This window comes from Aethalodelphis obliquidens, unplaced genomic scaffold, assembly GCF_003676395.1.
Source record: "Aethalodelphis obliquidens isolate GAN/ISIS:26980383/991018 unplaced genomic scaffold, ASM367639v1 scaffold11, whole genome shotgun sequence".
NCBI classification, from domain to species: domain Eukaryota; kingdom Metazoa; phylum Chordata; class Mammalia; order Artiodactyla; family Delphinidae; genus Aethalodelphis; species Aethalodelphis obliquidens.
This window is the reverse complement of record NW_020837955.1, coordinates 36,822,446-36,848,700: the sequence shown is the minus strand read 5'-3', so window position 1 is coordinate 36,848,700 and position 26,255 is coordinate 36,822,446. Positions and strand designations below refer to the sequence as shown.

The window sequence follows — 26,255 nt, the reverse complement described above, 5'->3', positions numbered from 1 at the left end:
ACATTATTTTAAGATTCACCGTCTTGTAACCAAAATCGCAAATTGGTTTGTTAACATATATCTCCTTTATCTGGCAATGAGCTGTTCTGAATAAACACATTTCCCAGATAATTAACTTCTACCTTCAAGGAAACAGAACTTTAGGGGTGGAACTCATTCTTAAAATGTCATACTTCTCTAACTTCTTGGATAAGGGAAACCGGACTTCTAAGAGTACTGACTGCCCACTGTGAAGAGAATTCTCTCGTGGGGCAGGAATGAGTGAGGGCACAGGGGCAACTGAGGGAGCAGAGCACCCCAGCCCACCATGCCTGCCTGCAGGCAGCTGTGGTTTTTTGGTTTCCATGGCCAGTTTTGTTTTTTCAGCTTCTCATTGGTAAGAGAGCATATGGGTTAAGAAGAAAATGGGTTCTGGAGCCTGAAAGAACTAGTTTCAGTCTGATATTTACTATGTGATCTTGGGCAAGTAGTTTTTAACCTCTCAGTTAAAATCTCTCAGTCTTAGTTCCCTTCCTTGGAAAGTTTTGTATTAATAAAGCAATTAATGAAGCAATCCTCAACAAGGGTTTAGTGTGGGACCCACCGTACAATAAGGGCTCAGCAAACGGAAACGACTAATTCTACTCTGATCCCTAAGAACACAGTCGTGGTGGTCATAACAGGAGTCATGGTTGTAACTTAGTTAAACTGCAAGGTTAGCTCTTCCTGCCATTAGTGTGTCCCCCTGTTGCAGGGCCCCAAATCCTTCAAGTCAGCAAAGGATTTGCTACAATTTTGTTGAGAAAAAGAGACCATTCAATTTCGAATGCTTGTTATACCTTCCCAATATTATTCTGTAGAATTTTAGTACAGGGGAAACAAATGAGGAATTAGTCTTTCCCTGAACATAAAACAAAAACATGCCAAGTGAAAGAAACCAGCCACTAAATATCATGTATTATATGAGTCTATTTATAAGAAATTTCCGGAACAGGCAAATCCATAGAGACACAAAGTAGAGTGGTGGTTGCCTGGAGCTCAGGGTAAGAATGAAGAGTGACTGCAAAAGGGCACAATGATCTTTTTGGGGTGATGGACGTGTTCCAAAACTGGATTGTGGTGATGGTTGCACACCTCTGTATATTTACTGAAAACCATTGTATTATACTCTTAAAAACAGTGAATTATATTACTCTGTAAATTATATATCAATAAAGCTGTTTTAAAAACTAGTGCTTTCCTTTCATTCACCAAAAAAACCCCCAGAATACACTGAGCATCTGTCAAATGCCTAAGCGCACATGTAGGGATGAAGTTCACCAGCTTCTGAGAAGCTTAGGATCTAGTTAGGACAAGATACAGGGCATGGAACAGGCAAGAAACAAAGCCAAGCTTTGCAGATTAAAAAGCAAATGTAGTAATATGCTGTAGTATATTTTCTCAATAGTTTTGAGTGTACACTGAAAAGCTTATTGATAAAAAGAGAAAAAAAGCAAGAGTCACCATATTTGAAACCATTGTTAATCTCCCCTACATATCGGTCAATCTTTGCAGTTCTGTGTCTTAGATATATTCTGCTTTGGATTCACCTGGGAAAAAGGAACACTGGCCAGTCAGGAAAAAAAAGTGTCTGTCTCAATTTTTCTAGCTAACTTTGTTTTGAGAATAAGGAGACAGATAATTCAGGGCAAAGTTGCATGGAACATTTTTTTCTCATTAAAAGACAGAACTGGGACATGAAAACTTTGGACTAGTTAAAAGGAAGGGGGCGGGGGCTTCCGTGGGGGTGCAGTGGATGAGACTCTGTGCTCCCAATGCCAGGGGCCTGGGTTCGATCCCTGGTCAGGGAACTAGATCCCACATGCCTGCCACAACTAAGGAGCCCACCTGCCGCAACTAAGACCCTGTGCAACCAAAATAAATAAATAAATAAATATTTTTAAAAAAGGAAGGGGGAGACATGAGATACTGTCCTCTTCCTGATGAAACAGACGACATGAATGAAAAAGCAGGGTAAGGAGAAGTGAGGTAAGAAATGCAAATGTGAAGGGGCCTAGGCGAGGGGACGTGCAGGGGAGTGGTGCCAAGTAGCAGGAGGAGAAAGAGTGATCAGCAACAGCAGCAGGCACAAAGCGGGAAGAAGAATGGGAGAACGGATGCAACTAAGTGTGGGTGCGATTTTGCTCAGTGGCTGGATGGGGCGCTCAATATGTATCCAAATGAATGAAAGAATGGGCCAGGCCATCTTCTCCACAAAATGCTCATGAAACTTGCCTATTACATTTCAAAAGCTGCAATACATTGCACACATTTCTTATTTCTAGGGGAGATTTACTTCACTAAACTCACTACAGAATTCGTTGTGTCTCTTTGTCAATATATCACCTTTCTACCGAAGTTTATCTTTAGCAGAATGCCCAGCACTGAGGAACAAGCCAGTGGGTCTCACTACACCCATTTTTCCCTGCTGACACAACTGTGACCCCCTTAGTCTCAATATTGCTACTGACAAAGTAGATGACTGTTCAACACAGAGCAATTACTTTAGACACAAGATAAGAAGCAAATGTACTTTAAAAAGTGGTATACAAGTGTAGGGGGAGATTATTGAAGATACTTATCATAAAATACAGTGGCTATATACGCTAAGTGAATGGAATCCATTTTTAACCGAAGCATTGAAAGATAACACCTATCCTTTTTGGCAGAAAAAAAATTTCCTTTTAACATGACAGCTTTTAATAAAGGAGATGTTTCCTTGCCTTGCCTTTAACCGCTCAGCCCAAGGTTTCCACGATGATTTTCAACTGTCCCCTGCCCTTCAGTGTTGACCTCAGCCTCTGCAGATTTGGTGCCCACTCCATCAAAATGATTTTCCACAGTTATAAGCCATTGTACCACATCATCACATTTTTTTGTATAGAGCAGCAATTGCTACTTGAATGGAATAATGGTTATTTATGCCTTGCCAAATACTTTTCGAAGCTTGAGTCTCATCTGTTTCCTACTCAACTGCCTAGAGTTCTGTTGCACCCAGAAGTCCTAATGATCAAATCTGGGGTCTGCAGACTCCTAAAGGCAGAACAACGAAGTCCACAAACTTGGATGGGGGAAAAACTATATTTTATTTCATGAACCTCTAACTGAAATGTAGCATTCCCTTTGATTATGAATGTAGGCAACAAGTTACAGTAGTACTGAGTTATCTGTGACTGTCACTAAAAGAAATTACAGATATTTTTATATCAAATAACAGTTGAAATACTGTTGGTGCTCATCACTACTTCAAAATTATAGTAGTTATTCAAACTGCTGTCAGGTCTTATTTAAGAAGCACATAGTCCTATATCGCAATGTAAAATATTTTTATCACTTTTATTGTAACTGATTTCCTCTGTGATCCTATATATTTAAATTTATGAATTTTAAAACATTTTGAGAAAAGGTCTAAAAATTCGACTGCACTGCTGTTTACTTTCCACAGATGGCACAAAAACAGGTTAAGAACACCTGACTGCTGAGTGTCCTGGTGAAACTTTTGCTAAACTCATGTGAGTGGATCACAATCCTTCTCCATTACGTTCCAGTACTGTTCGAAACATCCTTAAAGCGCGTCAAGAAGCTTTCGCATGTCTGAATGGTAAAAAGAAGACACAGGAGAGGTGCTGCGATCAACTGCGAAGACCCACCTCGGCTTTTCCAAAGGACAAGTTCTGATAAAACAAGAGGGCTTCACCTTAAACCGCGACAGTCATTGGTTCCCACCACGTGTGCCCTCCTGGCTCTCCTCACTGCATGTGTGCATGATTGTGTATTCTTTTTTTCGTATTTTGATTCCATTCTAGTACCAGAGTTCACAGGGTTCATTCTAGCCAGATTTTCTTATGGTAACTTCTGACACTGAGAAACCTGCCTATGACTCATGATCTAGGATGAATTTGCTTATTCAAACCTAGTCCACATATAAAATCATTTCAGAACTGCTACATACCACTGTGAGAATCAAATTAATCAGAGAGCTGTGTCCAGTTCTGTCTTTAGCCTCATGGTTCCCAGTCAAAACATTGTTTCTGAAAGTTCTTTCTTCCCCACCCCTGTATCTCAGTGTGGTTGTGTGATTCACTTGTAATGATTCTGGGACCAATTCCAACATTCGAGAGGCTTCCCCGCACCAACAAGCAGTTTTCCAGCGCCAGTTGAGTGCCCTACCATTCAACTCAATTCTGACACTATCTACCTGTGAAAGCAGCTCTTTTGCCCCATTCCTCCCCGCCTCTAACCTTCAAAAACCTAAATACAGGAATGAGAGCACTAGGCAATTTAACCTAACTCCTGGCTTATGCTCTCCTGAATGCACACCATGCCTTGCCTAACCTGTTGATCCTTTTCCTGGAAAGAATAACTAGCTCCTACCCCCAAAATCCCCCATAGCAATCCTGCAGGCAGATCACTGGGCAAGATAACAGTGAAGAGAACCAGAGAGCCTGCACACAATGTTGAATGATGCAGAATCCAACCTCCTGCCTCAATGATTCACTGAGATTCTTCCCCCTTTTTTCCCTTTAAAAACTGTCACGGCTGAGCAGAATCTTCAGAGCTGGTCTCGGGACATGAGCCCACCTTTTCCCCAGATTTCCAGCTTTTCTGATTAAAGCATCTTTCCTTCCTTCTGACACTTGCCTCTCAATTATTGGCTTTTAAGTCGTGAGCAGCCGAACCCGAGTTCTGTAACAGATTTTGGCACCAAACGTGGGGCTGCGCTCTTGGGGCATCTAGTTGCTTCTGGCAATCCTGAGTTGGAGCTGCCAGCTGCAGTGACTTGCAGGGTTGACCTCGGTGAACGGGCTGCTCATGGCTAGCCAGCCCTGACACGGGATTCTCAAGTAAGTTCCAGCAGCTGCTGGAAGGAACTATTCATTCCAGGGATTTTTCCTGCCTCTCCCCCTGCTTGGCCAGCTGCCAATTTTCACTTTTGGTCAGTGGAAATGGAAATGTGCACTTGGATGAGCTATGAGCTCCAGGACCAGTAAGTGAAGACTGGACTTGGTTTTCTCTGCCTGTTAAGAGAAAAAAGTTTTCTTGGATAGCTGCTTTTGATAACAGATTGTGTGAGTTTCTTTGCCTTTAAGTGATCTGTATTTGCTTTTGAAATCTTTTATCACTTTGGTTACCTAGAGTTTTGAAATTTTTTGATATCTTTCACAAACTTCTCAAATATCTACTTAAAGTTCCTTTGCCCTCCAGCTAACTTTGGGATGTTTCAGAGGGGCCTTGAGGCATTTCAGAGAGAACTATTTAATAGTATCATTTGGTATGTTAAATTACACGGAGAGCATTACCACGAGTGATAAAACTATTTAGAATATACTGTATGGATAAATGCTATTAATACAGACATTCTAAAAATTATATAAAATTTCTGAAATTTGGATATGCCCTGGTATATTATAATTCTAGTTGTTATCTTAAATGTCGTATGTCACAGCACCTTGGTTAAGCTTCTTTGTCAAAAACATTGTAATCAGATCTTTAACCTTGACTTTTTAAGTCCCTTATCATTCAAAGACACTTAAACTGATGCTTGGCAAAACTGCTTCATCTTCAAGAAGATTTATAGAAAGGACTTTTTGACAAGTCCAGTTTTTTGATAACTTTTAAATCATACTGCTGAACTGGGTAAGATATTCAAAAAGTCTAATGGAAACTCTGATTTCATAAAACTTAACAAAAAAGGATTAGTTACATAAACTTGAGTAAACTGAATATGGTTATAATTTTTTTGGTTTTGTCTGAAATACTACTGGCTTTTAATCTGTATTTTTCCAGATATAAGGAAACCTTTCCCTTAAGCTCATTATGACTTACAGCAATTTGGTAAATTATCCATTTGTAAGCAGAATTGAAACATTTACTTTTTCTGTCTGATCCCTCCAGAGACTGGAAACTCTTAGGTTCCCAGCAGCTTTATCAGAGAAATTAGGAAGGCCACCTCCTTACAGATGCAAAAATCTCAAGGTATTTTGTGAACCTCAGGAAGCAACGATTTCACCGCAATCTGTAAGGCAAACTCTTTGCCCCTGAGTTGGATGACACCTGGAGACCGCAGTGTCAGATCACACAGGTTAAGGGCTCAGCCCCACGACGGCCCACACTCCACATCCCCACACACCAACTGCAAGCCCAGGTTGTCACCTGGGCTTCAGACCCACTAGCTATACATGGGAAGTCCCCATTCCCCCTCCTTGGGTTCATTTGATTTGCTAAAGCAGCTCTAGAGAACTTAGAAGAGCATATTACTTATGGGATTAATGGTTTGTTATAAAAGGATACTACTCAGGAACAGCCAGATTGTAAGCAGGTAGAGTAGGGGGTCCCCAGAGAGAGAGAACCAGGTATGGCTTTCTTGACATGAGAAGCCACTTTTGGCCTAAGCCATTTTGTGATCTAAGCTTGGCCACGATGCTTGCACTAAAACATGTCTAACTAATGATCTTAAGGAAAGTGAGTGAATGCAGGAAAAAAGGAAAAGAAGTCAAGAATCCATAGATCAGTGATAAAATAGTCCCAAGGTCCTCTTCAAGGGATATACATCACAAACTGACACATATCTTGGAGTTCTGCAGGAACTAAGGGCCCCATCCAAGAAGAGGATGATGTTGACCTTGTCTGACCCTTCAGTCAACTAAAGCTTGGACTCTATCAACCTTTGCCCCAATTCTATGTTAATTCTCCTCTGCTCTAGCCCCCTCATGAATATGCAGGTACCCTTAGCATAAAACTTCCCCAATTTTGCTGTTGGGAAAGATCTCCTTACTTAGCAGCAAATAGTAAATCCTTCTCCTGATCTTTGGCTTGGTTGTGAGAAATGGAATATTTCCTGCCATATCAGTAAACAAAGGATGTCAGTCATCAGCACTTGCAGCCCTCCAAAGTGAGCTGGTGAGCCCTGAGGGAACTCAGGAAAAAAGAATACCTGCCACCTAGCCGCCATCAGACTGCAGCCACTCCCTACCGTGAGCCCTGAGGAAACTCAGGATGTGAAAATACAGGATACTGGTCCCAGCTAGCTGAGGTGCATATCAAAGGAATGATTTCAGTGAGCCCAGACTCTTGCATCTTCCCATACAGTCCACAATTGTATCTTCTGGCTCGACACCCACCAAGAGGTGAACACAGTTTTTCGGGTAACAGGATAAAGAGATGTATAGGGCAAGATATGGGGACAGGTATCAGAGCTTCCATGCTCTCTTTCCAAGAGAACCACACTCACAGCACATCAATGTACTCACACCAACTGGGAAACTCAGAACCCTGTCCTTTTGGATTTCTATGGGGGTTTCATGTGACCCCTGATTCAACCTCTAGCCCCTCTTCCCTCCCAGGAGGTTGAGTGGGACTGAAAGTTCCAACTCTCCAAGCCTGTGGTTCATTTCCCTGGCAACCAGCCCCCATTCTTGGGTGTTTCCCAAGTCACCTCATTAACATAAACTCAGGAGCGGTTGAAAGGAGCTTGTTTTGAATAACAAGACACCCATTTAATCTTTAAGGCTCTGAAGTGATTTCAGGAACTGAGGACAAGAGACCAAATATTTTAACAAAAGATGCTCCCATTGCTCTTGTTACCTAAGAAATCCCAAAGTTTTGGGAGCTGTGAGCCAGGAACCGTGGAGAAAGACCAAAACATACATTTATTGTTACAGAGAAAAACCACAGGTCCAAAATGGCATCACTTGTGCTAAAGTGCAAGATATCAAACCTAGATTTAATACGTGACCTAACTGCAGTTTTGACCTTCCCCGGAAGTATAATCCAGAAAATTTGGAATTTTCTGGTCAGTACCAATGAGACTGTCTGTCACTTGGGCCCTCTCCATCCCTCTCACCAAGAGGAAGCAGCAGCAATGTACCTGATAAAAGAAAAAAAACACCTGGGTGCACGCCTTCTCCCAGATGTCCTGACCCCAAATAGTCCTTTCTCTTCTTTTGCCCAACCCTCCTGTTTATAGAAAATCCTTCCATTTTGAACAGCTCTTAAGAATGACCTTCTGTTTACTAGATGGGATGCCACCCAATTCATAACCATTGAATAGAGCCAGTTAGATCTTCAAATTTACTTGGTTGAATTTTGTTTTTTAACATTATTATAAATCACAACATCAGAACTCGTAATACAGTGAGATTCATTTACCACAGCCTGAATTCCATCTTCCCTCTACACGCTGGTTCGATTTTATTTTTATATATAAAATAACATTCACCTTTGTGGTGTATGGTTTCATGGGTTTTGACAAATTCAGAGTTGTGTATCCAAACACAATTCCTCACAGAATAGTTCCATCCCTCCCCAAATTCCCTCATGTTGCCCACTTTGTAATCAACTCCTTCCCCTATTTCGTTGGAAGTACAATCAAAACTCTAACCAAGAATGTGTCCAATGATTACCTTTTCCGAGCCTGCATCCAGAAGACTGACGCAGACACACACACGCTCACAGCCTTATAGTCACCAACCTCAACCTGATCTTTCTCGTTCTCTGAAATGATTATCTCAGAGCACTCAAAGCTTCACCCCTCACTGGCAGCTTATAACCTCTTCTACTAGAGAAAATAAATGCCAACAAATGGGAACCGCCTCAACTTGTCACCACCAACCCCATACATTGTCCTGCACCTGCACCTATTTTTTCTCTTCCCTCCTAAGGCCAGTCCCTCTACCTCTTCTCTGGATCCCACCCCTCCAACCTCTGCAGGGTGCTCAGCCATACTTTTGTCTTCCATGTTTTTTCCATTTCTCCCTGCTCTAATTCTGACCATGTGAGCCATCCTTGAGCCTGGCATCTGCCTCCGGTGACCAGCCTCTCCCCTTCCTTCCTTCACAGCCACACATTGCTGAAGAGTTGCTCTACTAGCTGTCTCTACTTCACTCCTCAGCCCACCCCAACATGGCTCTGCCCCCCACCAATCAGCAGGATCTCCTCCGTTCGAGATCAAACATCTCCATGCTTTTCGGAGTTCAATTTATTCACTGCAGCTGACTCAGTTCAGCTGAGCGCCCCCTCCTTTCAGATGCTCCATCTCTCCGACTCCCAGGACACTCGGCTCTCATTCTCTTCCCATTCGTTCCCGCCCCACGTTCCTCAGCCCCCTCTAGCTTCTTCCTTGCGCCCCATTTGACCCTGAAGTGTTGGGGAAGTTTGACAAAGACTCTCCTTAACCAAAGGAGTCGAGCTCCTCTTTCTGCTAGGTCCCAACCTTGGGCTGAGTTCAAGTGCCCCTCTATCCAGTTTTAGTAAGAATCCTGCTGGGACAGATTAATGAAAATCTCCTATCCTTGGTATCTCATCACTTTGGTCCACCTTTGGCAAGATCCTGTAGAGCGTGGGTCTAGCAAGAATACCCCTGATTTCTGCTGTTTTCTCTTTTAATTTTCCACCCACTGATGCCCACCCTGCTTCTTGGCTATAAATATCCATGTGTCCTTGTATTTGGAGTTGAGCTTTGATCTCACATCCCTACTGCAAAACCCCAATGCAGTAGTCCCTTCCTGAATAAAGTCTTCTTTACCATCTTTTACAAGGGTCATGAACTAGTTCTTTTCTTTTTTTAACAAGCTGTTGTAGTGGGTGGAAGGGAATGGACGGACCCTTACACTTTATGGGTTAGTGTAAAAACTGATGTAATTATAAGGCCAGCAGGTCCGGGGAAGGGCCCAGGGAGCCAGACGGAACCCCCGCTAAAGTGGCTGATGCAACCGACACCTGACATTGCCACAACACCCAAAAAGGGCTGCTTCACACAGCAAGCACCTCCCTTGCGTCCACCCCTATGAATTTTGTTCGCGCCCACGCCCGGGCGCGACTTCTCTGGACCCTTTCTCTCGGATCAGTGAACTTCGCCAGGGAGCGTTCCCAAATAAAGCTTGCTTAAGCTCTCCTCCATTTTTTGGTGCCGTTCCTTACATTTGGTGCCGAAACCCGGGAGGGGTACCCAGCCCCACAAATTACCGCGGGGCCACCCCTCCCGACCGGGGACCTCTGCTCACCCACCCGATCCGGCAGAAGCGGGGTAAGTCCCTCCTTCGTTCCCCTCGACCCCCGGGGGCCCTACCCACCGGACTCCCTGGCCTTAACCGCGGCCGCGTCAGGGACTCCACCGTCTTCCCTCCGAGCCTCGGGCGATTGTGGAGACGTCCTAACCGCCTGACTGCTCTCCGATCCGCCGTGACCAGAGATTGAGACCAGAGACGTCTCTCTCTTTCTCTGTTCACCCGGGGACAGACCGGAGGTCATGGGGACTTCAGAATCCAAACCAGACCCTAAGGCACCCCTGGGGTGTCTCCTGGCCAACTTTACAAAACTCGGCTTTTCTCAAGATCTCCGCCGCGGGCGGCTCATATTCTATTCCACCAAGGCCTGGCCACAGTACCCTCTAGACAATCAATCTAAATGGCCTCCTGAAGGGACTTTCGATTTCAACATCCTCCGCGATTTAGATTACTGCCGCAGGACGGGCAAATGGTCCGAGGTCCCCTACGTCCAGGCCTTCTGGTATTTACGCTCCCGCCCTTCCCTCTGCGTCGACTGTTCCACTTCCCAGATCCTTGCCAAACAGACATCTCCTACATCCAAGCCCCTAATTTCCTTTGACGATGACCCCTCTCCACTAGCCGACCCACCCGAGCTCCTCTCCAACCCCCACCCTACCCTGGACCGGCCCCTCTCCCTCCCGAGCCCACTCCATCGCCCCCCACCGCTCCCCCGCTCCCCCCGGCAACCTCCCCCTTGGCCCCCCCTTCCCCCGCTTCCTCTCCCTCCGTCTCTCTCTCATCACCCCTCTCCTCGCCAGTCAGCTCACACACCCCCTCCCACCACCACGACTCCCAGGACCCAGACCTTCTAGTTCATGTTCCCTTTTCCCTTCAAGATCTCTCTCAAATAGAAAAGCGATTAGGCTCCTTTTCCGCCGACTCCTCCCGCTACATCAAAGAATTTCGCTACCTCTCTCAAGCTTACGATCTAACCTGACACGACATCTTTGTGATCCTATCTTCCACTCTGACCCCCGACGAGAGGGAACGAATTCAAACTGCTGCCCGAAACCACGCAGATCAGGTCCACCTCACTGATAACTCTATGCCCGTCGGAGCCACTGCCGTTCCTGGCACCGATCCGGGCTGGAGTTATCAGGACGGCCAAGACGGTCGCCGCAAACGCGATCTAATGATCCAATGCTTCTTGGCTGGTATGCAGGCTGCCTCCCACAAGACTGTCAACTTCGAAAAGCTAAAAGAGATAACCCAAGAGCCCAGTGAAAATCCAGCCGTTTTTCTCGCCCGCCTTACAGAGGCCCTAACTCTCTACACCCGCTTGGACCCTGACACCCCCGCAGGCGCAACGGTCTTGGCCACCCTCTTTATCACCCAATCAGCCCCTTGATATCAGAAAAAAACTTAAGCGGGCAGAGGACGGCCCCCAGACTCCCATCCGAGACCTGGTAAAAATGGCCTTTAAAGTCTACAATGCCCGTGAAGATTTGGCAGAATCCAGCCAAGAGGCTCGGATGCACCAAAAGGTGGCCCTCCAGACCCAAGCCCTCGTAGCCGCCCTGCGCCTGGCCATCTCCCATGGACAACATCCACGGGACCCGCCGAAGGCAACCCCACCAGGGGCCTGCTTCAAGTGCGGAAAAGAGGGGCGCTGGGCTCGCCAATGTCCCAATCCCCGGCCTCCTTCCAAGCCCGGCCCTGGCTGCGGGCTAACAGGCCATTGGAAAAGTGACTGCCCTACGGCCGGCCCTCCCTCAGCGCCTCCACGTGGAGGGTGGACCGACCCGACGGCTCCACCACTCAAACTCCTGGGATTGGCTGACAAGTGACAACACCCGGACTCGAAGACCCCCATCACCCTCGCTGAGCCCAGGGTAACGCTACAGGTAGCGGGTAAGTCCAGCTCATTCCTGGTGGACACGGGGGCTACCTATTCGGTCTTGCCTACATATTCCGGGCCAGTTTTTCTTTCCCAGATCTCGGTTATGGGCATCGACGGTAAGCGGTCCTTCCCGCTCTAGACCGGCCCCCTCTCATGTTACATCGAGAGGCTCCCTTTCACTCATTCTTTCTTAGTCATACCGTCCTGCCCGGTTCCTCTGCTAGGTCGTGATGTTCTCTTCCAATTAGGGGCCTCTCTCCAACTTGCCAGATTTGATCCTAAGGCCTCCTCCTCTCAACTCCTGCTCCCCCTCCTCGTTCTGGCAGCAGAGCCCTCTCCCTCCTCTCTTCCTCCTCCCATCTCCCCCAACAGGATAGACCCCCAGGTCTGGGATACATCAAAACCCATAATAGCGACACACCACCCCCCTGTCCTAATCCGTCTTAAAGACCCCTCCAAGTTTCCATCCAGGCCCCAATTCCCCATTTCTGAAACTCATCTAAGGGGCTTATGACCTATTATCACCAGACTCTTAGACCAGGGGCTCCTCATCCCCACGGACTCTCCCTGCAACACCCCCATCCTGCCTGTCCGCAAGGCCTCAGGAGATTACCGCCTGGTCCAGGACCTCTGACTGATCAATGAGGCGATAATTCCCCTCCACCCAGTTGTGCCAAACCCATACACTTTGCTCTCCCATATTCCCCCGTCCACCACCCATTTTACGGTCCTCGATCTCAAAGACGCCTTCTTTTCTATCCCCCTACACCCTGATTCCTACTTCCTTTTTGCTTTCACCTGGACAGATCCGGATACCCAGGCTTCCCGCCAGCTTACCTAGACGGTTCTTCCCCAGGGCTTCCGCGACAGCCCCTACCTCTTTGGCCAGGCTCTGGCGCGGGACCTCGCTTCCTGCCCTCTCACCCCCAGTATAGTCCTCCAATACGTGGATGACCTCCTCCTCTGTAGCCCATCTCTCAGACTCTCAAAACAACACACTGCTGATCTCCTCGGCTCCCGCGGCTATTGGGTCTCTCCAACCAAGGCCCAACTGTCTACACCCTCAGTAACCTACCTGGGGATTCACCTTACCCCCACAACAAAGAGCCTGACAGCCGACCACACCCAGGCCATCTGCGACCTCCAACCTCTAGAGACAGCTGACCAGATTCTCTCCTTTCTGGGCCTAACAGGATTTTTCCGACACTGGATCCCTAACTTTGCTCTTCTTGCTAAGCCCCTATATTTAGCTGCTAAAGAAACCCCCCAAGGACCCCTTACCTCTCCCTCCACTGTTCGACGGGCCTTTCTCACCCTCAGAGACACCCTGATATCCTCCCCTCCCCTTTCTCTGCCTAACCCAGACCGTCCTTTCCACCTCTTTGTAGATGAATGGATCGGAATAGCTACCGGACTCCTTGTCCAACCCGTAGGGCCTTCCTATCGCCCTGTGGCCTACCTCTCCAAACAACTTGACCCAACCATTCGGGGATGGCAACCATGCCTCCAAGCTTCGGCAGCAGCAGCCGAGCTGACCAAACACTCAAACTGACCCTGGCCCGCCCGCTGACTGTATTTTCCTCCCACCGACTGGCCGACCTCTTTGGCCATAAGTCTCTCTCTCTCTTGGGCCCCTCCCGCATCCAGGAATTCCACCTGCTGTTCATTGAAAACTCTGCTATTTCCCTCAACCTCTCCCCCTCCAACCCCACCCCCCCACCCCCGCCTAAACCTGGCCTACCTCTTGCCTATCTCTGATACCGGGACCTCCCCTTCCCACTCCTGCCCCCAAGTCGTAGAGGCCCTCAGCCCGCCGAGGGAGGGACTCTTTGATACTCCACTGTTAAACCCGGACCGCACCCTCTTCGTAGATGGCAGCTCAATACTCGGCCCTGACGGACACCGCCGGGCGGCCTACGCGGTAGTAACCATCTCAACCATTATCGAGGCCAACCGCCTCCCAGAAGGGACAACCTCTCAAAGGGCTGAACTGATAGCACTCATGCGGGCCCTCGACCTCTCTAAGGGCCAAAGGGTCAATATCTATACAGATTCTAAATACGCCTTCCTGATTGCACACAGCCATTCAGCTCTTTGGAGGGAACGCGGATTTTTGACCACCAAGGGTTCCCCGGTGGTCAACGCCTCCCTCATCGCAAAACTTCTAGAGGCCCTCCAACTGCCTGAGGAGGTGGCAATCATCCACCGCAGGGGCCACCAGTCTCCCTCTAACCCAATAGCACAAAGTAACTCAAAGGCCGACTCCGTGGTCCGCAAGCTCACCAAAGAGGCCCCTCCAGCTCCGATCTTGTTCCTCACCACCTCAATCCGACCCGCATACGACCCCCACGAAGAGACAGCCCTACTATCCAAAGGGGGCCACAAGGCCGAAAAAGGATGGATTTTTATGGACAACAAAGTTGCCCTCCCTTCAGCCCAAGCGGCCAGCCTCCTATCAGACATCCACAAGTCCCTACACATTGGCCCGAAGGCGATGTTCCATTTCCTAGATCCCCTCTTTTACATGCCTGGACTCAGAGATGCCATCTCACAAACTCACGCAGCTTGCCAGACTGGCGCGTCCGTCTCTCCACAAGGGGGCCTACGACCCCAAATCCCTACTCACCAGATGCGCAGACACCAACCTGGCGAGGACTGGCAGATTGACTTCACCCACATGCCCCGCTGTAAACGCTTCCGATATTTGCTCACTCTCGTTGACACCTTTTCAGGTTGGATCGAGGCCTTCCCAACGGCCCGAGAAACAGCAGATACGGTCGCCACCATCCTTCTCCAACATATCATCCCCCAATTTGGCCTGCTGATCTCCATCCAGTCGGACAACAGAGCCATCTTCTTCTCTCAGCTGGTTCAACAGGTATCCAAGGCTCTTCAGATCACCTGGAGACTCCACCTCCCCTACCACCCCCAGTCATCCGGTAAGATTGAGTGTGCCAATGGAATCTTGAAAGACCACCTCACCAAGCTGTCCCTTGAGGTCCGTATCTCGTGGCCCAACCTGCTCCCCCTTGCCCTCACCTGAATCCGAGTCTCACCTCGGACCCCTACTGGTCTCAGTCCATTTGAACTGCTCTACGGCCGCCCTTTTCTCCTCCATAACTTAACAACCCAAAACCCACCCCTAGCTTCCTACCTCCCCTACCTGTCTCTGCTTCTCCACCTTCTACGTGAGCACACTGACCGCAACCTGCCGACGGTCACGGTCTCTGAAACTTCCTCTCTCCCTCTACAACCCGGCGATAGCGTCCTCCTCAAAGAATTACACCCCCAATCTCTCAAGCCACGGTGGACAGGCCCCCATACAGTGATCCTCACCACTCCCACGGCAGCTAAACTCTTGGGACACCCCTCCTGGTACCATGTCTCCCGCCTTAAAATGGCCCCAACTCCAGAGACTTGGACGGCCCTGCCGCTGGGTCCCACGAGACTACGGCTTGTTCGTCACCCTGTCTCTCCTCCTGCTGCTCCTCCTGCCACCCAGGACTCACCAGATGTCCCTATGGCGCTTCCATGTCCACGGGACATGGCAAGCTAAAGGTCGAACCCATGCTCGAGTCCTGGTCACGGGAAACTGCCAACCAGATGGGTGCCAGGCCCTGGTAACAGTCCAGATCCCCATCTCTAACATAGAAGGTGTTCCCCTGGGATGGTCCACCCCCGTTGACTGCTTCACTTACGATCAGACCCGAGACTACTGTCAATGGTGGAGTGAGACCTATGGGGGGGTGCCCCTATCCCTCATGTAACATCCATGTGGCAAAACTAGATACCAGGAGCTCTCTCTGACAATCCCACCTGCTCACCAGAAATGGCAAGGGTCAATTATTCATCAACATCAAAGATCCCTGGGACACAAGATGGGTAAAAGGGGTACAAGGAAAAATCTACCAGTGGGCAACTGATGCCTACCCCATGGGCTCTATCAGGGTCTTCTGCTCATACGTCAGAGTGATCCCTGAAATTATCCAGCACTTGAGCGAGCAGGCCACCATGGTCCAGGAGACGGAACAGGCCCTAGAACGCTAACTACCCCACCCTGACCACAAGATGGTCCCTTTTTCTCGGTTGGTCCTCATCCGCCAGGGGGTGCAAATGCTTAATCACACCGGGATAGGCAACATCTCTGACTGCTTTCTATGTGCCTTACTTGGCCGACCACCATTGACTGCTGTCCCACTCGACCAGCCCTTCACCTCTACCCTCCTCAATTCCTCCCAGAACTTACCTTTTCCCCCCTTTAAGAGTCCCCATATTTCTTGATTTAGAAAAAAAGAACCTCACAATTTGCTATGGCAGCCGCCCAAACTTAACTAATGATGCACTCCCTTGCAATTCATCCCTCCCTGTAACTACGCCAATGGGGGCCCCACCAGGCTTGTTCTTTTGGTGTAATGGCTCCCTTACAAAAGAGGTCAACTCTTCCTCCCCCTTCCCATGTATCCCTGTCACCCTTGTGTCCACTCACATTATATGGCCAAGCTGAATTTCTCTCACTTACCACACAACTTTTTGGCCGACAAAAAAGGGCCATCTTTCTCCCTATGGTCGCAGGCTTTTCCCTCGCCTCGTTGCTGCGGGCATCGGGGGAGGAGCCCTAACACACAGTGTCTCAACATCCCGTGACCTAGAACAGAAACTCCAGCTAGCCATCGAGGCTTCTGCCGCCTCCATCACCTCCCTCCAGCGCCAGATCACCTTAGTAGCCCGAGTTGACCTCCAAAATCGACGCGCCCTGGACCTTCTGACAGCCGGCAAAGGAGGTACCTGCCTCTTCCTACAGGAAGAGTGCTGCTACTACATCAACGAGGCAGGGGTCGTTGAAGACAATGTAGATGCTCTCCGACGCTTAAAAGAACTCCAACGCAGGCAGCGACAATCCACCTCCCCCATCCCTGACTGGTGGCGGTCCACCCTCTATACCTGGCTGACACCAGTCCTAGGCCCCTTAATCCTTATCTGCATCCTATTCATGCTTGCCCCCTGTTTACTCAGGTTTCTCCGCAGCCGTACACAAGAAGTCTCTCGGGTGGCAGTGAATCAGATGCTCCTCCACCCATAAGCCGTACTACCCACAGAAACCCCCGCTGCCGCCCTCCCCTAACCTCTGGACCGCTGGCCGCCCGACTCCCTTCCAGCGCCCCCGTACAGCAGGAAGTAGCCAGAGACCAAACGTCGCCCCATTACACCAAAGAAGTCGGGATGTAAGGCCAGCAGGTCCGGGGAAGGGCCCAGGGAGCCAGACGGAACCCCCGCCAAAGTGGCTGATGCAACCGACACCTGACATTGCCACAACACCCAAAAAGGGCTGCTTCACACAGCAAGCACCTCCCCTGCGTCCACCCCTATAAATTTTGTTCGCGCCCACGCCCGGGCGCGACTTCTCTGGCCCCTTTCTCTCGGACCAGTGAACCTCGCCAGGGAGCGTTCCCAAATAAAGCTTGCTTAAGCTCTCCTCCATTTTTTGGTGCCGTTCCTTACAGTAATTACTGTCCTAAGTGATAGAAAAGATAGACATACATGTCCTGAGGCCCAGCAATTCCATTTGAATTCATATGCACAATTATAAACATGCAAAGAATGAAATGACATCTGAAATGGTGAAAAATTAAGAATCTAATTATCAACAAAGGAATGCATAAGTCGTGGTATATTAACAGTATATTTTACAACAGTTAAAGTGAACTAGGGAGCTACATATATCAACATGGATAAGTCTTGAAAATATATTAAGCACAAAAAGTACTTTGCAAAAGGATTTATTCAGGGAGACAGCGTTAATGCACACTTTAAAAACACCAAATGTTAGTATATATTCTCACTGATACACACAGATGTAGTCTAAAGACAGGAAGCATACACATCAGCCTCAGGAGTGTCGTTATGTTGTGATTTCTCTTGTGTTAGGATTCCCACTCTCCTTGTGTGAAACTCACAGCAGTTGAGGTATGTTCAGTAAGTCAAGATGGAGTCATGGCAGAAAATGTGGAGTCCCAGCGTCTTAGTGTGATAAATTAAGAGTGTTAAGGAATTTGTCTGGTAAAGCCTGAGGAAAACCATCACTGAAACAGAAGGAGCAACTGCTGGAGACAAGACCCCTTGGGCACCGTGACCATTACACCTACTGGCCGACTCCTTAGAACACTGAGATGACTTGAAGGGTCTTGGTTGGAGGACCCGACTCCTCGCTGCTGGGCTGTTGCAGATGGACGCTGCCAGAAGGCCCTGCTGGAGCAGAAGGCGACTTTGCCTCCATGCTTGTCTCCACACCCGTTGCTGGACCAGGACTGCCACTCATGCTGAAACACCTGCTTTCCGGACTTCTGGGAGAGCTTGTTATCCCCTTGTCTAGTTTCCCTACTTTGACTAACCCGTGCTGTGTGCGAATTGTGTGCAATAAACTGAGAAACTGAGATCAGCTACCTTTTGTCTGATCTCCGGCCCTGTGATCCAAAACTGGCCTCACCGCTGGGCCCCGGTTACAAGTTACTTCTGTGGAGAGGGTGGAAGTGCAGGGTTTATGTCGGAATTGTTTTATTTCTTAAAAAAAAAAAAAAAAAAAAGACAGCAAAAGCAGCTTGTGTGGAAATGGGTGCCAGTTGTACTATTTCTCACACTTACCTGTGTTATTAGAAATATTTAATAATAAAAATTTTGATGTTAAGATGTTTTAAAATGAATACCTGAACCACGTATTCTTCGGGCTTTCAAAGTAGGCTTGTTTTTAAAAATGCTAGATGTAGGTCTTAAATAATATGTTCAGCATCACACTACAGAACAATTTTATGGACTTCTTAAGAACCTAACTGCAAAATATAATTATACATAATTAAACTAAAGAAACTAGTTTATCCTGGGAACTTTTACCAATGACTCTATTAGTGTCTTTGAAACAAGTCCCCCGAGATTTAAATCAGGGGTTGCCACTCTTGGCTACATACCCAGATCACCTGGGGGCGCTTAGACTAAAAGATTTCAGCCCCACCAATTCAGACTCTGATCTAACAGACTTAGGATGAAGCCTGGGCTTCTGCATTTCTAAAATGCTCCCTGAGGTGTGTGAGTGGAAAAAAAAAATTGTTGCCTGCCAAATCAGTAAACAAAGGATGTTGCAGCCATCAAGCCATCACATTACAGCCACTCCATTGGTGAGCCCTGAGGAAACTCAGGAGGAGACAGCACAGGATACTGGCCCCAGATAGCTTAGGTGCATATCAAAGGAATGATTTCAGTGTGCCCAAAACTCTTGCATCTTCCCATACACAGAAAAGTGCTAAATTCATTAACTTGAGATGTCTGGTTTTCTTTTAATTATCAGCAATCTTTTGATGTTCCTACCACCCGGTCTTTGGTGCAAAAACCCCTATATATCCTATATATCTCGGCCCCTCCCTTACCTCTTTGGAGCAGTCCCTCAGAGTGATGAGAGGCTGTCTCCCCAGCTTGAAGTCCTCAGAATGTCCGCTGAATAAAACAGAATTCTCATCTTTTAGGTTGTGCACTTTTTCAGTTGACAGGTGACTCTCATATGTAGCATGAGCTGGAATCTGTGTTTACATGCTTGACTCATGTCACCCCTTATAACTTTCAAAAGCCAAATTATTCGCTTGTTGAACAAATGATCCACAACTGCACCTTCCCTGCTCCCCCTTCACCATGCCCCCAGTTGTCTTACTTAAGACTTTTTGGTTTGAACAGGTAACTATGTTCAAAAAAGCTGTTGCCCTATTTCCCATCCAGCCCACTTTCAACATCCTCCATAGGGGATAGGGGAGATCCTTATGTATCCTTTTGGTATTCTTCATATACAAACATAAGCAAGTAGAAATATAGTTGCTTATTTTCCTCCTGGTCCTTCTAAGAGAGCATACTATGTACCACATTCTGGCCTATTTATTTATGTATCTATCTATCTATCTATCTATTTATTTCCCCATGTAGCAATATATTCTGGAGATGTTTCTAACATGTAACAGAATTCCCTTTGTTATTATAAGTAATGCTGTAACAAGGGAGCTCTTTGTTGTGAATGTCTATCTGTATCTTGACTGTGGACTTGGTTACACAAATCTACAAGTGATAAAGTACCACAGAACTATATGTACACATTTCTTGGGAAGAAAACTTCTCTACTGCCTTAGGTTCTAATGGTAGAGGTTGGGTGTGGGGGGGGTAGGAAATGACTGACAATAAATGGATTTATAGGAGAAAAGACAGTTTCTTTATATCTACAGATGTACTTTCAGGAGGCTTTGTTTAAATTTAGATAATGTTTCTTTCTTGTGGCTGCTGAATGGTCAAATGTTTTAGGTTTAGAGTAATTTTCATACCACTTTGTTGGGCTATCCTTTCCTTGGCGTTACAATAATATCAACTTCCCGGTTTCAATAACTGTACTACTGAGATACAACCATGGGAGAATCTGAGTGGATGGGGGACCTCTCTCTACTATTTGTATTTATGCAACTTCCTATGAATCTAATTACATACTGCAAAGTAAAGTTTCTAAAAAAAATGCTGCAATGAATAACTTTTGACGTACATTATTTCACATCTGTAGCACAAGCTAGAAGAGGGAAATCTCTGTCAATGTTAAAAATAAATTCAAAATACTGACAAATTTTCTCTAATTGTCCTCCGTAAAAGTTAAACCATTCTCACGCCCACTAGCAAATATATAATGGTGCCTGTTTCCCTAGAATCTTGCCAAAACAGCTTGTAGGCCAGTTTTTTTATTTCTGCATCCATCTCATAGGTAAAAAAACATTGTATCACAAAGTGTTCTTATAGCTGTCTTTCATTTACGAGTTTGCACCCCTTTTCATACATTTAAGAACATTTCTAATTCTGTTTTTGTTTATTCATGTCCTGTGCTCATTTTCCTATTCAGTTTTTTTTTTCCTATTGATTTCTAAGAGCTCAATATAAATTAAGGAAATTAGCTCTTTGGTGACAGGTGTGAGCAAAACACAGAGCTTCCCTCATCATCCAGTTACACGAGGGTAAAGTCACAACCCACTAGTCTCCCACCAACGGTGTACCCTAAACGTAATTCAGACTTTTTTAAAAACCTGCAGGCTCAATGAAGCAATCTGTGCTTTCTACAAAAGGGTCCCTAGATGGATATATTATCTCAGGAAGAATTTCAATGACCCCAGATTCTTCCTGTGCATAAAAAAAAGCACTAAAATCATTAACTTGAGGTATTTGTTCCTTGTGATTAGTATTAGTCTTTTATCAAGATGTATGCTTGACTGCATGTCTTTCCCTGCCGAAACCTTCGTATATATGGTGGCTCCTCCCCTACCTTTTTGGAGCAGTTTGTTTTGAGCTACTCACTGAGAGGCTATCTCCCAGGTTTAGTCATCAGTAAGTCCCTGATCTCACAACTCTCATGTTGTGCATTTTTCTTTAAGTTGACAGAGGAGCTGCAAATTTTTTTCAACCACTTTGTCATCTGTCTTTTGATTTTGCGCATAGTTTTTTTGTTTTGTCACGCAAAAGGTTTTGATGTTTATGTTGTCAAAATTATCAACCTTTCTTTGATTGATGCCTTCCAGCTTTAAATTAGGATGACCTTCCTTACTCTAATAAACGGATTTACCCATGTTTATTTTTAGAATTTTATGCATTCTATTTTTACATTTAATCTGAGTTTTTATATAGGCTAAAGATAACAGATGCATGAATAAAATTTTTCTTCTAAGTCCTTTTTGACTTAATAAGTCCAAAAAGCTCATATGATGATTCCAGAGCTAGATAATTAGAGTGCTCACTCTTGGTAAGCACATTTTGATGGTATTTTTAATGTCCTCTTGCAATGAAGCAACTTTACAGATCAAGGAAAGGTAAAATAATATTACGTTATAATTAAATATGAAATGTTAAAAAAAAAAAAAGACAACAGGCCCCAAATGGAATCACTTGTGCTAAGCCCACATCACCAAACCAGACTTAATACCTAAATTAATTAGTTTCAACTCTTCCCAGGAGTGGAATCTTAGACCAGTCAATCTGGAATTACCTGGTCAGCACTAGTGAGGTCATCTGCTTGACAGACCCTGCTGTCCCCTAAAGGAAGGTGACTTTGCTCCAATCATCTCCCTGCTAGCAACTTTCTAGTCCCACCCCCTCCTGCCTGTAAGTCTTATTTTGTATAGCTCTTTGGAGCTTCCTTCTGTTTACTAGATGGAAGGCTGCCCAATTCATGAGCTGTTGAATAAAGCCAATAAAATCTTTAAAATTTATTCAGCTGAATTTTGTTGTTTTAACAGTAAGATACTCAAAGGATCTTTTAGCTCAAATAACCATTCTCCAAGTTGCTGGAAACTAAAGAATATTTTAAAATTAAATTAACACAGTAAGATATAATTACACACCTATCAGAATGGCTAAAATAAAAAAATTACCGACAATGCCAACTGCTGGCAAGGATGAGGAGAAACTGGATCTCTCATACACTGCTGATAGGAATGTAAAATGGTAGGAGGTCATGTTGGAAAACAGTTTCGTGGTTTCCTATAAAAATGCAGTTATCATATGATCCAGTAATTGTACTCCTGGGTATTATCCTAGAGAAACGAAAGCTTAAGTTCAAATAAAAACCTGCACACAAATGTTCATAGCAGCTTTATTCACAATAGTCAAAAACTGGAAACAATCTGGATGTCTTTCAGTAGGTGAATGGTTAAGCAACCATGGCATGTCCCTATCATGGTGTGGGGACCCACATGGAACCTCAGATTCCAATAAAGATTATTCCAAGCCAAAGACATTTGAGATTCAACAGATGCAGAAAAAAGTCTTCTTATCTGACTAAAAGAAGCAACACTGGGAAATGAGGCTACTGTAAATCCCCTCCTGGGGGACTTTATGGAAAAGACCACTCATACTTAAACACTGTTATCATCTTTCTTACCTCATATCTGTTCAAAAATCTGTTTGGTCTTTCCTAAAGAACCCTGTTTGTTTTTCCCATAGAATCAATTTCTCCCCCCTCCCACTTCCCTACTAAGTATATAAACCTTTAACTTTATTTAATGAAGCTACTTCTTTTGTTGGCTTCCCTACGCATATCAAGTAAACCTTTTCCTCAGGTTAATCTGTCTTCTGTCAGTTTAATTTGCAGGCTCCACACGCTAAACCCAAGAGAGTAGAAGTTTTTTCCTCCTTTACAATGGAATACTACTCAGCAATAAAAAGGAACCAAGTATGATTCAGGCAACAACTTGTTTGAATGTCATAATAATTATGTTGAATGTAAAAAGCCAATTCCAAAAGGTTACAAATACATGATTCCATTTACCTAATAATCTTGAAATGATACCATTATACAGGTGGGGAACAGCTCAGTGGTTATCAAGGGTTAGAAACAGGTGGGGTGGCGGAGTAGGGATGTTGTGTAGTTATAAAAGGGTAAAACAGGGCTTCCCTCATGGTGCAATGGTTGAGAGTCCGCCTGCCGATGCAGGGGACATGGGTTCGTGCCCCGGTCCGGGAGGATCCCACATGCCACGGAGAAGCTGGGCCCCTGAGCCATGGCTGCTGAGCCTGCGCTCCACAACAGTGAGAGGCCCGCGTACAGCAAAAAAAAAAAAAAAAAAAAAAGGGTAAAACAAGGGCTCCTTGTGCTGACGGAACTGTCCTGTAGTTTGACTGTAGTGATGCATACATGTGATAAAACTGCACAGAAGTGTATAAATTTATGTGTAAAACTGGAGATACCTGAAAAAGATTGATGGTTTGCATCAATGTCAATTTCCTGGTTGTGATACTGTACTATAGTTTTGTACGATGTTACCTTTGGGGCAAATTGGATAAAGGGTGTGCAGGATCTCTTTGTATTAGTTCTTATAACTGCATGAGATTCTACAATTATCTACTGAAAATAAATCCTTTTAAAGAATTGTATCACTCCTCCCCCACACCCAAAAAAGTAAATTAAATTCCTTTAAAATTAGAGAAACCAAATGTTGTAGCTTTAAAATTATAGGAATTGGTATGGTTTATGAGAATTATATCAATGATTTAGAAGAATTAATGAATAAACATTTTATTTCTTATGCTAAATACTGTGTACTGGTTGTTTAAAAGACAAATATTTAGGAGGTATTCCAAAAAGGAAGTAGTAGTAGAAAGAAGGTCCTTCACGTCAAGTTTTTAATAAATAGGAGATTAAACACCAATGTGTTTAATTATGCTCATCGCTTGTTACCGCTTTAGGGTAATTAACCTAAGCAAAATGAGAACAGTGATTTTCTGATGCTTTTATGCTCCGTGGATGTAAGGGTTAACATTGCATATAAACAGTTCTGCAATAGGCCAACATTTAACACAGAATTTAGATTTGACAGCTATGGCTCACTGTGTAATCAGTAGATGTCAGAACTACACTGGACACACTTTCTCCTACTGCCTTAGGTGCTGAGGTAGGCAGAGTCATGCCGAGGCAAATTTCCCTTATAGCAAAGAATGATGATGAGGAGGTGTGATGAGGATTTGCTTATAAAGGGGAGCAGAATATGCCACCCCTAAATATGCCACTTTGGCACACTGATCATTTTTTAAAAATAATTATTTATTTATTTTTGGCTGTGTTGGGTCTTTGTTGCTGTGAGCGGGCTTTCTCTCTACTTGCAGCGGGCAGGGGCTACTCTTCATTGCCCTGTGAGGGCTTCTCATTGTGGTGGCTTCTCTTGTTGCAGAGCACAGGCTCTAGGCACGCAGGCTTTGGTAGCTGTGGCGCGTAGGCTCCAGAGCGCAGGCTCAGTAGTTGTGGCGCACGGCTTAGCTGCTCCGTGGCACGTGGGATCTTCCTGGACCGGGGCATTGGCAGGCGGATTCTTAAACACTGCGCCATCAGGGAAGTCCCCACACTGATCATTTTGAATTAAAGATATTTAAGAAACAGCAGTGCAAGAAGGATACTGACCTCCTCTGTCCCCCCTGAAAACAGGAAATATCTCCCCTGTGAAAGGTACTCTCCCTGTACCAGGAGGGTAGAAGGCATCCTCATCAGGGCAGAGAAGGCTGTATAAACAAAGCTTGTTACTTCTTCACTAATTAGCTACCCCAAGCCCAAACCTCTTTTTCTTGTCAATTCTTCACAAATGTACCGTTTCTTTGTCTAAAGAGCATAAAAGCTTCAGGTTTTGGTCACTTCTTTGAGTCTCATATTTTTTATGGGCTCCTTTAAGTACAAAATTTGTTTTTCTCCTGTTAATCTGTCATGCCAATTTTTTTTTTTTTTTTTTTTTTTTTTGCGGTATGCGGGCCTCTTACTGTTGTGGCCTCTCCCGTTGCGGAGCACAGGCTCCGGAAGCGCAGGCTCAGCGGCCACGGCTCACGGGCCCAGCTGCTCTGCGGCATGTGGGATCTTCCCAGACCGGGGCACGAACCCATGTCCCCTGCCTCAGCAGGCGGACTCTCAACCACTGCGCCACCAGGGAAGCCCTGTCATGCCAATTTAATTATCAGACCAGCTAAAGAACCTAGAAGGGAAAAGGGGAACAGTTTTCCTCCCCTATACTTATTAATGCTGTTTTATCCTTCAGGGTTTATATGTTTTTGTTCAGTAAATTACACAATACTTATTTCTCTATGCCCTAATAGTTCAAGGACTCCCAGTCTTCTACTAAGCAACACTTTACTGAATTCTGACTAAACCTGGGATGTCCATTTTAAGATCTGACTTAAGTACTGCATACCTGACTTTAGATTTTAAAAGTTGATCCTGGGACTTCCCTGGTGGTGCAGTGGTTAAGAATTCGCCTGCCAATGCAGGGGACACGGGTTCAGCCCTGGTCCAGGAAGATCCCATATGACGCAGAGCAACTAAGCCTGTGCACCACAACTACTGAGCCTGCGCTCTAGAGCCCACGAGCCACAACTACTGAGCCTGCGTTCTAGAGCCCGCGAGCCACAACTACTGAGCCTGCGTTCTAGAGCCCGCGAGCCACAACTACTGAAGTCCGCGTGCCTAGATCCCGTGCTCCACAAAAGAGAAGTCACCGCAATAAGATCGTGCACCACAACCAAGAGTAGCCCCCGCTCGCTGCAACTAGAGAAAGCCCGCGTGCAGCAATGAAGACCCAACACAGCCCACCCCCCCCAACCAAAAAAAAGAGTTTGATCGTTTCTGTTTTCATATGCCCAAGCCAAAACTTTGGCACCAGAATCTCTCTAATCCCTGCTTGCTTCCTCCCGAAACAGTAGCTTCTGTTTTCAGGTATTCTCGAAAACTACTAACAGGTAACCTTTCCCTTCCATCAGTCTCAGGCTCCTCATTCCAGCCCCTAGTAGTTCCTAACAGTATCACCACCTTCTAGAAGAAG

The 26,255-nt window shown here is 45.9% G+C and overlaps 1 protein-coding gene across 7 annotated transcripts in view; it reads right to left on the bottom strand.

Annotated features, from left to right (window-relative positions):
* Positions 1-26,255, bottom strand: part of ACADSB (acyl-CoA dehydrogenase short/branched chain) — a 43,349-nt gene that overhangs the window by 14,971 nt on the left and 2,123 nt on the right. Inside the window, exon 1 of one of the 7 annotated variants that reach the window (XM_027112843.1) lies at positions 10,998-11,218. The exons of 5 other annotated variants lie outside the window; for them this stretch is intronic. In XM_027112843.1, the coding sequence (XP_026968644.1) occupies positions 10,998-11,009 (12 nt within the window). In that variant the 5' untranslated portion in view covers positions 11,010-11,218. Of the gene's footprint in view, positions 1-10,869; positions 10,973-10,997; positions 11,219-26,255 lie in introns of those variants that run through there. One more of the 7 variants, XM_027112846.1, reaches the window with a different exon arrangement.